At 46.1% G+C, this 16,594-nt stretch overlaps 1 protein-coding gene across 3 annotated transcripts in view; it reads left to right on the top strand.

Annotated features, from left to right (window-relative positions):
* Positions 1-1,706: 1,706 nt before the first annotated feature.
* The window catches only part of NECAB2 (N-terminal EF-hand calcium binding protein 2), a 355,015-nt gene continuing 340,127 nt past the window's right edge, over positions 1,707-16,594 (top strand). The window contains exons 1-3 of one of the 3 annotated variants that reach the window (XM_039503542.1): positions 1,707-1,849; positions 1,963-2,030; positions 5,415-5,489. In XM_039503542.1, the coding sequence (XP_039359476.1) occupies positions 1,964-2,030; positions 5,415-5,489 (142 nt within the window). In that variant the 5' untranslated portion in view covers positions 1,707-1,849; position 1,963. The other 2 variants (XM_039503545.1, XM_039503544.1) reach the window with 2 other exon arrangements.

Genomic DNA, 16,594 nt, shown 5'->3' with positions numbered 1-16,594 from the left:
AGGCCCAAGTCCTGCACCCACTGATGTCAGGGGGAGTGTTACTATTCATGTCAGTGGATGCAGAATCAAGCCTTACAAGAGACAGAAATTTGGCCCCTGGCCCTGTCAGTGCCTCTCCGCTGAAATGAAGGACTCTGATGTACTACACCAGAGATGGGCAAATTACAACCAGGGGGCCACATCTGGCTCTCCAGATGTTTTAATCCGGCCCCCCAAGTTTCCGCCAGGGAGTGGGGTCCTAGGCTTGGCCTGCTCCAGCGGCCCAGCTGGGGAGTGGCGTCAGGGGATTGCCCCACTCTGGATGACTCCCGGAAGCAACGGCATGTCCCCCCTCAGGCTCCTACATGTAGGGGCAGCCAGGGGGTGCTGCACACTGTCCCCGCATCTCCCATTGGCTGGGAACTGCAACCAATGGGAACTGCAGGGGCGGCGCCAGCAGACAGGGCAGCGCGCAGAGCCGCCTGGCCACGCAGGAGCTGCAGGGGAGACATGCTGCTGCTTCTGGGAGTTGCTTGAGGTAAGCGCTGCCTGGAGTCCGCACACCTGACCCCCTCCCGCCCTCCGAACCTCTCAGTCCCAGCCAGGAGCACCCTCCTGCACTCTGACCTCATCTCTGGCCCCATCACAAAGCCCTCACCCCAACCCCTAATTCTGTGAGCATTCATGGCCCACCATACAATTTCCATATCCAGATGTGGTCCTCGGGCCCAAAAGTTTGCCCACCCCTGTCCTCCACTGTTCAGTGAGGAGGGTGGTGTTTGAAAGTGCCTTGCAGGACTGAGCTGTTGAACTATATCCATGCAGTATGGTTCAGGTTTCAATGAAGAAAATCCTGTAATCTGTCCTTCAGATAATTAAATCTCAGATGTGTACAGGATTTTAACTGTATAGTGAACAAGAAACCCATAATCACCAAAAAGCAAAAGCGTGTGTTCCCAGGTCCTGTGCTGCAGCCCACCTCCCGAGCCAGCTTTGTGTCTCCCAAACTTGGGGCACAGTCAAGGTCTGCCTGGTCCCCAGTGTAAGAGAAGCTCCTGAGACTGCTCTGCTCTATGGCCCAAAGCTGCCTATGGAGCACACTGCCTCTCAGAGCTTTGACTCCATGTTGGGAGCTGCGTGAATGACTGGTATAGCGCTCCTATGCCCGCTTTAGACCAGCTGGGGTGGCTTCCTGCATGCTGAGGAACTATCTGCAGCTTTTACATCAGCTGGAGTATAACGGGGGAAAGCCAGGAAGGAGAATCAGGGTCATAACATTTCCTGACAGTAACAGAACTGGAGACACTGAATCTACAGTGTTCTGTGTAAACGATATTTGTGGCAAGACAGAGCATTGCAATGCCCAACTTTTAAAATCAACCGTCCCAGGTTAGGCACCCAGGCTCCCTGTACGATGCATGGGGAGAGACAGGGGCCAAAGGATGGGACTCACAAAAGCCAGCATGCTGAGTGGGAAGCTGCCCTGCCCCTCAGAGAGAATTAAGGTGCTTCTCACAACTCAGGATTCAGATCTGTGATCCCTCTCCTGGAGTCAGGCAAGCCCTTACTCTCAAGGAGCAGTAATGCTCCTGCCACCCACCCCTGCACTTATCCCCAACAGCTGGAGCACTTAGCCAGGATGTGGGACACAAGTTCAGATCCACACACAGTGTGATGTGAGCAGAGCCTTGAACCCAGGTTTCCTACTGGGCTACAGGATGTTCAAGGGTGGGGCTGTCTTGGTCTCTCCTGTTTCATGGGTATAATTCAATGAAATTCACTAGAAGTCTTGTTTGTGGCAATGAGACAGGACTGTAAGTTGAAAATTGAGACACTGTCGTAACAACAAGTAGCCAAAGTAAAGAAGCAGGTAATTAATAGCAAAGACAGACACTTGCAAGAAAGCACCCACAAGAGAAGCATGTGTGCTATTCAGGCTAGGACTTTGGTATGAAGCGTGCTTATCATTCTTCCCTGACACAGGATGGAAGAAGTGCTGCGTGCAGAGAGTGTTAATGTTGTGCTGTTGATCTGTCCCTGCTTTGGACAATGTGAGTTTTCCTGAACCCTTCATTGTCTTTTTTCCCCTTGTGAGGTAGTTCACCTCCCCTGGTTCTTACCTTCTCTCAGGAGGACTAACAGGCTGGTGTGAATCCCTTTTTCAGGTGGAGTAATTTGAAAGCTCTTTCTCTTAACACTATGCCACTGCATAGGTTTGTTTATTTTATTATTCCAGTAAAGTATGTCAGCAATAGGAAAATTAACAAAATAGTTAAAAATAGATCACCTAAAACACATCCCACCAGAGGCCGGCAGGGAAGGAGTTAACTCTCCCCCTCTGGGTAGATGGAGGATAGTTTGTCCTCCCACAGCTGTAGGGATTTGCAGAGTATCAAGGCTGGGCCAGCTGCAGAGAAGTAATTACTGTGCCCCTCACCCTGCAGGCTATAAAAGGGGGCAGGAGGAGGCAGCAGTAGAGAGAAAAGGTTCATGAGGAAGAGAGTTAAAAGGTAAAGTGGGTCTCTTCCTTTTAAAACCACCTTTACTTGGGTAGGGGAAAGGCCCTGTTGTATTTGTGACTGGGCCTGTGAGAAGCCAGCCTTTTCTGTGACCTACCTGAGGGTGTTACTCCATCCAGCACTGCTTTGACTAGCAGTCCTGTGCTACAGCTAGGCTGCCAGGTGAGGTTCTGGGTTAAGCATGGGTGGAGGCAGTAGCAGGTGGTCCTCTCAAGCTAGGAATTTACATAAGGAATTTCACAGCTACTGCCCCCTGCTATTTTGTGCCTAATCTGCCCTTCTTTTCCTTTAGTGAGGGGATGATCCTGTAAGGTATTGAGTGCCTTCTGCCCAACCATGCAAGGACATTCATTTGCTTATGTTGCCCATTTAAACATGGCCTGGGGAGAGATTCAAAATGGCTCTGATTTAAAGCAGGGGCAGGGCAAGTGTGCATTGTGTTAGCTGGAAGTATGTCTATGCAGCAAAGAAGAACCTGTAGCTAGCCTGTGCCAGCCGACGTGGGCTCGGGCTGCGGGGCTGTGTCGACGTCTGCACTGCGGTGGGAGCTGGGACCATGGGACCCTGTGAAGTGGGAGGGTGGGCCCTAGAGCTTGGGCTTTAGCCTAGGCCCAGAAGTCTCCACTGTGGTGAAGTAGCTGGTGCCTGTGAGACCAAGTCCTCTGGCCTGGGCCAGCTGTGGTTCTTCCCTGTGCAGACATCGGGGCTAGCTCTGTCAATACAGCTCAGTGCTGACCTGTGGCAGGCCTGCTAGTCTGCCCTGTGGCCCCTTGTGAGGAGACCATGCAGGAGTCGGGGTGTGTGCGTGCATGTGCGATAGTCACGAGGAGGGAGACTCAGATGAAGTCGCCCATCTCGGTCCCATTCTGTTTAGACCCCATCCCTAGAAAAGAGGCCTGGTGAAGAAGGAAAATAATCCTAGTGACTCCAAGAAAATGTTGGTGTAGAACATAGGATAAGGGAGAGACACTCTGCCCTTGAAGTGTGAGGTAGAAATTTTGCCAAGTCAAAGGAGAGTTCTGTCTTTGCAGAGATAGAAGAATGGAAAGTTGGTGGCAATTCCACCATCTCTTCCTCCCCCTCCTGCTTGTTGCCAGCTGGCTCATGTGTGTAGGCAGGTGACTCCTGCCACTGGGCAGGGTACCTGGCACTGCCCCCGTACTGGGACTGGGCAGGGTAGCTGGCTTTGCGGGTGCTGAATTTCAGGAGGGAAAGTGAAGGGCCCATTTGTGCTCAAACCCAGCTATAGCCACCCCTCTCCATAATTGTGTATAAGATAGGGTTGAAGAGAGTTCATGGTGCAGGGCTTTGTGGATGTGGGCTGATCCTGTGACAGGAGACCTTCGTACCCTCTTCAGCCCTGCAATCACCAGGGGTATGCACAGCTCAAGGCTTGGAGAAACAGGGCTGTCTAGCCAGTAACTGTTCTAGGACTGTAGCCATTTGGCCCATGATACCTGCAATATCAAGAAGGAAAGCTGAAAGCATTTAATTAAAATCTTCAGTATTATGGGATCCTATATGTTGGGTCCAAATTCAGAGTCCATTTTGGTCAATTTCACAGTAATAGGGTTTTAAAAATGGTAAATGTCATGATTTCAGCTATTTAAATCTGAAATTTCACGGTGGTGTAATTGTAGGGGTCCTTACCCAAAAGAGTGTGTGTGGGGGGTTTTTGCAAGGTTATTGTAGAGGGGGGTGTTGCACAGCTGCTATCTTTACTTCTGTGCTGGTGGTGGTGGTGGTGCTGCTGCTGCTGCTGCCTTCAGAGCTGGGCATCTGGAGAGTGGCGGCTGTTGGCTGGGAGCCTAGCTCTGAAGGCAGAGCCAGCACCAGCGCAGAAGTAAGGATGCCGTGGTACGGCTTTGCCGCCCTTACTTCTGCGCTGCTGCCTTCACAGCTGGGTGGCCAGAGAGTGGTGGCTGCTGACCGAGTGCCCAGCTCTGCAGATATCACAGAAGTAAGGGTGACATGGTATGGTATTGCCACCCGTAGCTCTGTGCTGCTGCTGGTGGGGAGCTGCCTTCAGAGCTGGACACCTGGCCAACAGCCATCACCCTCTGGTTGCCCAGCTCTGACATCAGTGCAGAAGTAAGGGTGGCAATACTGCAACCCTCCTAAAATAACCTTGTGACCCCCTGCAACTCCCTTTTGGGTCAGGACCCCCATTTGAGAAATGCTGGTCTTCCTGTGAAATCTGTATAGTATAGGGTGAAAGTACATAAAAGACCAGATTTCATGGTCTGTGATGTGTTTTTCATGGCCGAGAATTTGGTAGGGGCCTACCTATGTGTAAACCAAAAGTTAGGTCTTGAAGTGCTTCAATAGGCTAGGCACCTCCAGACAGATGTGAGCCCTAATTCTTTCTTCCTTCCAGCTTTGATGCAGAAGAGGTCCAAGGGGCATGGTAGGTGTTTGTCTGCTGTTATCTTAGATATTTAGCTTTGTCAACCTGGAGAGATCCTGGCCTGGCCTATGTTCGCAATTTTCTGAAACATCAACCACTGTCCCAGCTTCCCTGGGGACAGCACTAGTGGAGACTCCGGGCTAGCGTATTAAGTGTCGTCAAACCTTGCTCTGATCTCAAGTAGCATCTTTGGCGCACAATCACTGGCCGCCTCCTTTGGCACTGGATGCCCCAGCAGAGTTCTCTGAACCATAGGCCTCTCGCATGCTCTGCTCCCTTCCATAAGCATGCCATATCCCTGCCCCACTGTGCACCCCTTTTCCCGGGGAGTCCCTGTGCAGGGGGGCTGGGGAAGCAAAGACCAAAAGCCAGTGTTTTCTGAGGAATCTGCTTTGCTAAATTCAGGTGCTTTAAGTTGTGCACATAAAATGCATCTAAAGCAAACGGTTGCGACCTGACCTGGAAACTATTTGTTTTGGCCCTTTCTAGTCTCTCTCTTCCTTCCCTAGGTCTTCCCCTAAACCACATGGATGCTGTAAAGCCCACTGGAAGCATTGGTCTCGGTTTTCCATTTCCTGACACAGGTAAGCCCTGAGACTAGCATCCAGCTAGCGGTCTTATCAGTGTAGCTTAAAGTGTGTGTTTTGTAACAAATGACCAAACTCTGCAACACCTGGAATTTTGCTGTATATCACTCTTTAAGCTGACAGATAATCTCCCCCCCCCAACTATAAAAGCGATTGTGAAGGTTTGGTGTGTGTTCAGTCAAACTCCTTGTATAAGGAACACTAGAGGAAATGTATCTTTTTATGTGCAGCTCTAGGGACCATTCCTCACCCCTATGAGCAGGGACAGAACCTGGGACCTTCACACCCAACAGGCTTCTACTTCATAAGCTAAAGGAGCAGCTCCTTCCCTAGGTGAACAGCATGGGGGTGGGGAATCTCCCAGTAGGTTAGACAGCTATTTTCTACACATCAGGAGACTGTTGGGGACCAGGATTCCTGGGTTCTCTTCCTGGCTCTGGAGGGAAGTGTGGCTTGTGGTTAGACAGGATAACCCAACTACATATAATAGGCAGGGGCAGAGTCCTTAGTCTGCCATGTTAGAGATCTGGATTCTGTTCCCAGGTCTGCCAAAAGTGACCTGATGCAGCTTGTCAGGCAGCTTATTGGTGAAATGGGATGACTACTTGTCTCCCTGCTTTCTAAGATTGGAGAGCACGTGGCTTTGCTCTCGAACAAGGGCTCTGACATGCCCAGAGATATAAACAGTGGAGAGTTCAGAGGTGAAAGTAAGCCGGTCCGGTCTGGTGTACCAGCAAGAGCCAGTACCCTGTGCTGGACCGCATCGACTTCCACGGTGGGGATTTAAAGGGTTCAGAAGCTCCCCACGGCTGCGGGCAGCCCAGAGCCCTTTGAATCCCGGCTGTGGCTCTGGCGGCTGGGCTGGGGCCAGGATTTAAAGGGCTCCGGGCTTCCCTCAGTGTCAGAAGCTCTGGGCCCTTTAAATCCCTGCCCCAGCCCCGCAAAGCTTGGGGTTCCCCCTGGTGGCCAGAGCCCCAGGCCCTTTAATTTGCCTCTGAGCCCCGGGGGGCTCCCAGCCACCTCGGCAGCTGGGAGCCCCTGGTTGATTTAAAGGCTCTGGGTCTCCCAGCCACAGCTGGTTCCCGAGGGCCTTTAAATCTTGAGGCCACGCCTCTTCCGGATGAGGCCACGCCCCCCTCAGGACTCCAGCAGTACCGGTAAGTCCTGTAAATTACTTTTCCCCCTGGGAGAGTTGCACTCATATCCACGATCTCAGCCCCTTGCACCTTTCCCTAGACCATAGGGCATTTTATGGGGGGTGGGGGGGAGGAGGAGGAGTCTCTCCCTGTTTTAAGAGGCATAAATGAAAACTGGCTTAAGGGGAAGAAAGACAATTCTACCTGTACTATGGCAATAAGAGAATTGTAGGAGTGACTTTGCCTCTTCAGGGGAATGAGCACTTTAGGATAAGATCCACTTACTGAGTTCTGTCTCCATTTCTCTTCCACTTTAACATACTGCTAATGGATCTCTTTACATGGTGGTATTTGCCAGGCTTCAAAATACTGCACGGTGGGAGATGTGGAAGGACAAGTTTACACTCCTGTCGTCTTGCAGGACATTGACTCAAGGGGGTGGTACTTTTGCAAATGAGGTATAGAACAGAGGTCTATCAGTTGAGCCCGGTCTCTCTCTGATCCTTTTGGCATGCACTCCATCTGTTACTCATTCTTTTATATACGATCCTGGTCATCTACATGCTGCTTTCCTCAAAGCAGAGTCTCTTCAGTGTTCCCAGGTTTTGCCTATGCCTAAAGGTTAGGTCAATGTAGTTATGTCGGGGGTGTGAAAAACAGCCCCCCCCCCCGGCCTAAACCCCAGCATAGATGCAGCTATGCTGATGGAAGAGTGCTTCTGCTGATGTAGCTAAGAGTATGAGCACACTGTGGACACTGCTGGCATAGCTATGCCAGCATACTCCTGTAGTGTAGGTGCAGCCTACACCGATGGAGAGGGGTTTCCCATTGGTATAGGGACAATACCTCCCCAATCAAAGATGTCTATGTTGACAGAAGCATTTTTTTTCTGTTCTCTCCCCTCCTCGACCCTTTTCGCCCCTGACCAATGTAACTCTGTTAACCTAACTTAAATGTAGACGAAGCTTTACTTCTTTCAGGGCGGTGGTGTTCTGCAACAATGGAACCCTCCTCCCCCTTTCTTTCAGCATAGGCTGTGTCTATGCAAAGGGGGTTATGCCGGGCTAGCTACGCTGGTATAATCTCTGTACTGTAGAGACTGCCTTAGATGTTCCTGAAATGTCACCTTGCCATGACTTTGGTTTTGTTTTTCTCCTTTATTGTGGTTTGGAAGGTGGGCTGAGAGTTGGCTAACTATTGCTGTACCACCTGGGCAGAGTTACATGTGCATGGCGCTTTATAAATGAAGGTTCCCGTCCCAAGGAGGTTAAATGAGTCTGTGCTCCTGTAAATAGAAACACTCCATAAATATAGAGAATCAGGTCTTTGAAGATTAGATTATAAGAAGAGATGTCAAAACTCTGCGAATTGAGAATGTAGCCAATTAAAAATCCAAATCTCATCTATTGGCAAAGTGGTCTGGATATGACCTGGTCAGAGAATTAGAACACATTTGGCTAATCAAAAACATGCAGATTAAAGTAATTTAGAATCTACTTGTTCCCAGGCTCCATTTCCCATGAGATTCTTTGCCTCTTTAGCATGACCTTTGCCAACAAAAGGCATGTTGGTTATGGAGAAATTGAAGCCCTAATTCTGCAGCCTTTCATGTGTGCAGTCCCACTGGCATCTAATACTATGGTGATAAGGACTGTGGGAATATCCAAACATTAAGGGGATTACTTGTTTGATTAAGGGATGCAAGATTGGCCCTAAATTCATAGACAAACTGACCTTATGCTGCCGCTTGCTCCTTTCTGTTGCATACAATTACACAAGGCGAGAAGCCACTGAAATCACTATCTAGATCATTTTTGTTCTGTTTGTGCAGCACCTCACACAATGGAGTCCTGGTCTCTGACTAGGGCTCTTAGGTGCTACAGTAATATGAATAATACCACCTGAGGTCAAAGAATTAACACTAAAGCATTTTTCATATGTAACACTATTTTCCAGTGTTTCTTAGGAAGTCAAGTATCAGAGGGGTAGCAGTGTTAGTCTTGCATCCGAAGAAGTGGGTATTCACCCACGAAAGCTCATGCTGCAAAACGTCTGTTAGTCTATAAGGTGCCACAGGATTCTTTGCTGCTTCTTAGGAAGTCGTTTCTCGCTACCTAGGAGTGGGAGATAAAGTGCCTTTGCAAAATTATATTCTGCATCTTATTTTCAAACAATATGAAGTCATCTTGAGATTGTTACTTCATGTCAATTAAGAACACAGTTGAATGTTGGTAAGAATGGGAGAGAATACAAAGGGAAGGGAATATTTCCTTATGGAGACCATTATTTTTCAAGGAAGGCAGATAACATGTATTTTTGTTTTTAAACTGCTTTCTTATTGTTCATAGTGACCCTCCTAATTCACAAGCACATTGCTTGTGGGGACTAGCACAGTAAACTGGGATTGTCCCAGCAAAATGTGGATTGTAAAAGAGACCTACTGAAGTCAATCCTTTATTCTCACTTCTACCAAATGTATGTTCTGAGGCCTCAAATGAAGAGGCTACTGGGGTGTGGGGTGTGGTGTGGTTTTTTTTTTATTGCCTTTCAAAACTACTCTGTGCTTCATGCTAATTGTGTTCATGTTAGGCTATTGGAGCTTTGACATGGCTGAAGTTAACATAATGCCCAAATTTAAATCAATGAATGGACTGTTTGCTCTATATTGTTTCCCCTCCTGGAGCATGGCTATCCCAAGCTAGACTGCATGTTCTCTATTTACTGGCTTGCAAGGGAGTGTGGTTTGTTTGGTATGATAACCTCATGTCAGGTCTTAATTATACAAATTCGGGGGTTGTCTAAACAGATCTATGGAGGAGAACTGAAAAGGCTCAGTTCCCCAGGATGTTCTGATCATTTATCCCTCCCACAGCTGTAGCTTAGGGGACTTGGGCTTTCAGCCTTCAAACATGGCTTACCACAATCCCTGGCTCTTTAATGGTAAGTAGTATTCATTCAATAATCCCCACACACAGATATCCAAGTTCTCCTCACAGCCTATCTGGATCACTCACTGTAATCCCCACTCAAATACTTTCCCTTTTTATGAGAGCTTTTAACCTCCCCTTCCCTCAGGAATTCTACTGACTCTAAAAGGCCTATGCTGCTTTGCCTTATAGGAAACCTGACTACAAGCCAAGCTAGCTCATTAAGCATTAAAATGGGAGTAAGCAGGCACCAGATTATCTGGGAGATGAATTTTATGTTTGCATTAATTATGGAACGTATTGGCTTTAACAAACAGCCCGTCTAAGAACGGGACCTCCCTTCAACCTGCAAGAAAATGGGTGGAGGAAGCCAAAGGATCATAACTTGCTTCTGGGGGGAGGAGTGTGCATAAGATTCGTTTATGCAATCAAGTTTTCCCAACGCTTCTTAAATTGTAGTTCCCTAGGGAACTGTTAGGGCTTTTGTGTGGATAATACACTACTTAACCATTCGCCAGAGTATCACCAGTACTAATCAGCCCAGACCTATGGCAGCTGGAAGCAGTTTCTCCAAAAGCTGCTGGAGACTGGTGTCTAACACGCTCACATCTAAGTCACCAACACCATGCACCATTAGGTACCCAGGGCCAAGAACTGACTGGACATGGAGTTAGCAGCTTCTGTCCTCAGCTGGTTCCTCCAGGTCAGACCTGAGGTGCAATAGAAGGGCTATAGAAGTGAGGTTCTTAGTGGCAATGACTTGGTTCCTGCTCTTTGCAGAAAGAGGACATTCCTTGGGCTATTTATCCACCATTTTGTGTGTGTGTGTGTGTGTGTGTTCTCCCCCCGGTCCCTGCCATCTGGTTCCTGTAAAACCGTCACTCCAAGGGAGTGGCAGGCAGCTTTTAATGCTACATAGTCACCTTAAGAAGAATTGGTCAACATCGACCTGACCCCAGCTGTTACAGAGCTCCTGCAACTCTTAACCTTAATGGGAGTTGTAGACTCCTAGCACCTACTTGGTTTTAATCCTGTTGTATGGGTATTGATCTTAAAGGCCCAAAGAATTAAGGTGTCTATAAACTCTCTGACCAACATTAAACACTGGTAGGCCAGTGTGGAGTTATTTTTAAATAGAGCCCTTGGTTACTTGGCAAATACTCAAAAGCATTCATTCAGTTTGCAAGTTTATTGATTGAATATAAGAACAAGAAAGTAAAATAAGTATTTATATTGAAACTGATTATAAAAACAAACTCAGTCAGGCCTTATCAAAGGTCTTTTGGAGTCAAAATATCAGTCTCCTTTTCAGAGCAGCCTTTCTTTGGCGAAAGGAAAAGCTTAATTTTACTCTGTCCTGTTGTGAAAGGAATTCACTTATCCTGTTTTTAACAAACCGCCAGACGCAAGGAGGAGGATAGACAGGATAGAAAAGATGGTTGAAATATGGCTTTTGTTGATGTTTTGGGAACATCTGGACCACAGATTAGTTCCAAGCAGATGCATTGGCTGGCAACTCGACCATGACAGCTGCTGCTGTAAGCCAGGTTAATTGTGTTCTGGTCGGGACCATCATCTGATTCGACCCTTTCTCCGTAAATGAAACAGATGTGGATGAATGCAGGATGATTTACTTCAGTATCTGATGAAAAACCAGGAGAGTGAGCCAGCCTTCCTCTCAGGAAGAAAGTTCTTTAGATGAATTGCAGTGCTGGCACATCAAGGGATGAGATGAGATGAACTGGGATGCAGGGTGGGACAGAAGGAAGAGAACTGAAGTGTGTGTGTGTGGTTTTTTTTTCTTCTTTTTTTTCTTTCCCCTCAGTCCGTTTAAGAAACCCCAAAAGGGGGAAAGTGGGTGATGTTGTTAATCCCTCTCATCTTGTCCACCAATTACATCTAATATTCATCACTCAAGTTTTGGCCTGTTAGCTTCTGGTTCCACCTCTTCTGTTTTTACCAAGCATGATTTCAACAGTCCTTGAATTATATCAACACGTCCTTTTTTGTTTGGACTAATCCAGCTTCTTTGTCTGCTTGTCTTGCACTTGTTTATAATATTTGGTTATCAGGAAAAATAACTCAACATGGTTTTTCAGTGTTAATTTCCAAGTAGTTAAAAATTGTAGGTTATTGTAACATCTTATGAACTTTCACTCCCTTTTTACATTTGAGCTTACAATAGGAGGTACATTTTGTAGGCCTGGCAGTCACAATAATCTTTAGCTCTAATTTTGGTATCCTCAACTTTAGTTGTAACGTAAGCCTTTTCGGTGCAGTAGATGACTAGAGCTCTCTGTACCAATCCTGGAATCACTACACTTGTAGCAGCCTGTTCTAGATAGAGAAACTGAACTACATTTTGCTATTTTATCCCTGTAGGGCAACTCATACCTTCTATCTTTTAAAAGAATTTTTTAATGTATTTATCTGGCCCTGCTATCTGTAAAGATTGAGTGCTCAGATACTGATCTGTGCTCACCACATCCCTGGAGGGTAGGTAGACCAGACCCATTGTTGGGGAACAGAGACTGAATGACTCACCCAAGGTCACAGGAAGTCTGTGTGGCAATACATTGTTTTCAAAAAGAAGTCATAACATTCTTTATCTATTGTGGAAGGCTCCAATATGAGCTTCATGTGACTGCATCTTATCAAACTGTATATTTTAGGGCGTTCCCTAATTTAATCACCCAGAATGGGTAATATTTACTGTGTATCTGATATTGAGCCAAGAGTTACATAAGTTTATCACAACTGCTGGCTTCTTCTTAATAACAGTCTGTGGAACCTTCAAGTGCAGTGAAGCACAGATAACAAGCTCTTCAGAAGAGGGAAGAGAGAATGAAGCTGGAGCAGCACAGCAAGTGTCATGCTTTCTCATCTGTACCTTGAAATCTCATTGGTATCAAGGGGTGTGTGTTTGTAAATGGACCCCATATGGCTACTAAGTGAGTCAAAGCTTAAGGATTCCGCATGGTTCGAAGGCCGCTAGTTAGATTTTTTTTTTTAATAAAAACCAAACGCATTATAAAGGTGTTTGATAGGGGGTACAGTCTTGGCATGTTCTAAAGGAGACCTTGAAGAACTCCCTGTCTACACCTAGTCTCCATGGTGTCCCTATGTGTCACCTCCAAACCAATGGCCTGGAGTTTCAGGAGCTCATTCCCAGACAGAGGTGTTACCAGCTTAATTTTCTTTGTGCAGTTTTCCAAGCAATTAAGTCTAATATGAAAAACAAGTTAAATCCACACAAGATAGCTCTTGTGTTTTCCCCGTTACCAGCTGGAAGCATACAAGGTGGGACAGAGCCAGTTTAGGCCTAACCTCTCTACAGGCTCTGTTACTGACCAGGACACCCAGTTGTGCTGCCTACTAAGATGCTGAGTCTGTTTGGGCTCAGCTACATGTTAGCTCCCCGCTGGTCCTGAGGAAATGCAAGAGCTACCCCGTGTGGACTGCACTTATTTGTTTTTGTCTTAGAGTTAATTCCTTGGAAAGTGCATGAAGGAAATGAAGTCCAAAACGCTGGCAATAAACCCCCAGAGAATGATTTACATAAGAATGGCCATACTGTAAATGTATCCTGTCTACTGACAGTGGCCAATGCCAGCTGCCCCAGAGGGAGTGAACCTAATAGGTAATGATCAAGTGATCTCTCTCCTGCCATCTATCTCCAAACAGAGGCTAGGGACACCATTCCTTACCCATCCTGGCTAATAGGCATTAATGGACTTAACCTCCAGGAATTTATCCGGTTCTCTTTTAAACCTTGTTGTTGTCCTAGACTTCAAAACCTCCTCAGGCAAGGAGTTCCATAAGTTGATTGTACGCTGTGTGAAGAACTTCCTCTTGCTTTAAACCTGCTGCCCATTAATTTCATTTGGTGGCCCCAGTTCTTATATTATGGGAACAAGTAAATAACGTTTTTCCTTATTCACTTTCTCCACATCACTCATGATTTTATATACCTCTATCATATCCCCCTCAGAGTCTCCTCTTTTCCAAGCTGAAAAGTCCTAGCCTCTTTAATCTCTCCTCAAATGGGATCTGTTCCAATCCCCTAATCATTTTAGTAGCCCTTCTCTGAACCTTTTCTAAGGCCAGTATATCTTTTTTTTTTTTTTTTTTTTTGAGATGAAAAGACATCTGTACGCAGTATTCAAGATGTGGGCGTACCATGGATTTATATAAGGGCAATAAGATATTCTCTGTCTTATTCTCTATCCCTTTTTTAATGATTCCTAACATCCTGTTTGCTTTTTTTGACTGCCTCTGCACACTGCATGGACATCTTCAGAGAACTATCATGATGATGCCAAGATCTTTTTCCTGACTAGTTGTAGCTAAATTAGCCCCCATCATATTGTATGTATAGCTGGGGTTATTTTCCCCAATGTGCATAACTTTACACTTATCTATGGCAAATTTCATTTGCCATTTTGTTGCCCAGTCACTTAGTTTTGTGAGATCTTTTTGAAGCTCTTCAGTCTTCTTTGGTCTTAACTATCTTTAGCAGTTTAGTATCATCTGCAAACTTTGCCACCTCAATTTTTACCCCTTTTCTCCAGATCATTTATGAATAAGTTGAATAGCATTGGTCCGAGGACTGACCCTTGGGGAACACCGCTAGTTACCCCTCTCCATTCTGAGAATTTTACCATTTATTCCAACCCTTTGTTCCCTGTCTTTTAACCAGTTCTCAATCCATGAAAGGATCTTCTATCTTATCCCATGACAGCTTAATTTACATAACAGGCTTTGATGAGGGACCTTGTCAAAGGCTTTCTGGAAATCTAAGTACACTGTCTGCTGGATCCCCCTTGTCCACATGTTTGACTCCTTCAAAGAACTCTAATAGATCAATAAACCATGATTTCCCTTTACAGAAACCATGTTGTATTCAAACCTGAACAGCTAGTGACCTTTCTGCCCCTGCTACAGGTAGTTAACTCCTGTCCTGTCAAGGTGTGGCTGTTTGGGAAGCCATGTATTTGTACTATATGCTTGCTTAACCATTCTGTAAGCATATCCCCAAAGTGTACTGTCAGTAAGATATTTGAACAGTTTCTGGCTTGAGGGGTATGGGAACCTGAGGCATGGAAAGAATAAGGCTCTAATTTTTTTTTTCAAAAGGGATTTAGGCTTCTAAGTGCTTAACTCCCTTTTGAAAATGAGACTTAGCCTCCTAAATCAACTAGGCAGTCCCATGCTGAGCACAGAATTGCCTAAATACCTTTCAAAATCTGGGCTAAGTAACTTGGCCACCATTACACAGGGGGAGAGTGGCACCACTGGGAACTAAATCCAGAATCTCTCAAGACCCAGGGCCTTAACTTTTCTCATGTGTGAAATGGGGAGAGAGTTTATAGGGAGGAGAGGCTGATAAGGTTTCATCAAAACAGATGAAGGAACACTTCCCTTAAGCATCTCAAACATTTAGACAATTATGTCTGGACACCTGTGAAATTCCCCCAGGCATGGAGAGACCATACAAGACCTGTACCATGTCAATCCTTCATTGCCTAGCTCATAGAGGCCCAAGTTTCAGGAGCACCCAGCTCTGGAAAACAGGGCTGTTGAGGTCTTACATACAGCACCCAAGATCATGAGGCTTGAGATGTTTCATAGCGAATTGTGAACTGTGCACAGTGGCTATAGTTAGCAGCCAAGATGACCAAGCTGGCTCTATTGTGAAAGATCTTCATAAACTACATCAAAGCTCCTAGCTATAGAACAGCAGGCCTCTTGCTTTTAACTTCAGGCACTTCGTGAGGGGGCACAGGATATGAATGAAATTTCTCAAGGATATTTAACCCTTTCAGCCCCAAGACACCTTTAAGTCTGTTAGAGTCCTAACTGTCAGATAGTTTGGAAGATAAGGGTTCTACAAGTAGTCATTTTCCTCTTAATGAATATATGGGGGGAGGGATAGCTCAGTGGTTTGAGCATTGGCCTGCTAAACCCAGGGTTGTAAATTCAATCCTTGAGGGGGCCATTTAGGGATTTGGGGCAAAAATCTGTCTGGGGGTTGGTCCTGCTTTGAGCAGGGGGTTGGACTAGATGACCTCCTGAGGTCCCTTCCAACCTGATATTCTATGACTCAGGCAAAGTTTATCCTAATCTCCATTTAGGACATAGAAACTGTATTCTTCGGTTATTGAGCAAGTGCCCCACTCCCAGAACTCAGAAACACAACTGAGCGCAGAGCTTGTATATCGATGTGGAACTGTCTACTGTACCTTAATACTCTAAATCCTTGTTATGATCATTTTTCTGGGTTTCAGAATAATCCATGCAGGGAATACAAAAGACCATCTAAGCCACATCAATGGCCTGGTTCTTTCCCCGTCCTTTGTAGGAGACTTCACTGGGGTAATTAATTAGCTTCATATTTTTACCACAATCAGTTTTGTGTTGCACATTACTTAGGCTCCTGGGAGCTGCACAATAGGAAAGTGTGGATTAAGGAATTACCATATTTAATGCATTATACATTTCTACCATCTCAGTCCTTATTTTGCTTTGTGTTGTCTCCCACCTACCAGACAGAATAAGACAGCCCATGTGCTCTTCCAAAGAACAATGTGGTAACCACCTGCAGTTGGTATGTAGTTCCCCATAGACATGTTCTGTGCTGTAATTTTCTAAGTACAGCATGCTCAGACATTCTTTCAGTGAGATTACTAGTAATGCTACAAGTACTGTCCTGTCCAAGGGTGTGGGTCTTGTATTACTTATCTGGGCTTGCACAGAAAGGTAGATTCTCTGGGACATGTTTCTTTTGGAGACCGTTTGGGATTCCGAAGGTCTGACTCAAACTCTGCTTAGGAGCAGGAACTTGAAATGTAATTGGCAGTGGGTGCAGTCAGAATTCTGTGATCTTGCTTTCCAGTAAGAAAGGTGTTGCTCTCTGAGCAGATATTTCCTGTTGGGGAATTTTACTGGAAATCTAGACTACAGTAGGGGAGAGGTTAAAGTGTGTTACACCAGCAATGCCTCAGACTTAGCCTGTGCTCACCACACCACTTGGCAGTGA

The sequence above is a fragment of the Mauremys reevesii genome, linkage group 16 (genome assembly GCF_016161935.1).
Source record: "Mauremys reevesii isolate NIE-2019 linkage group 16, ASM1616193v1, whole genome shotgun sequence".
In the NCBI taxonomy this organism is placed as follows: domain Eukaryota; kingdom Metazoa; phylum Chordata; order Testudines; family Geoemydidae; genus Mauremys; species Mauremys reevesii.
This window is presented reverse-complemented; position numbering and strand designations above follow the sequence as displayed.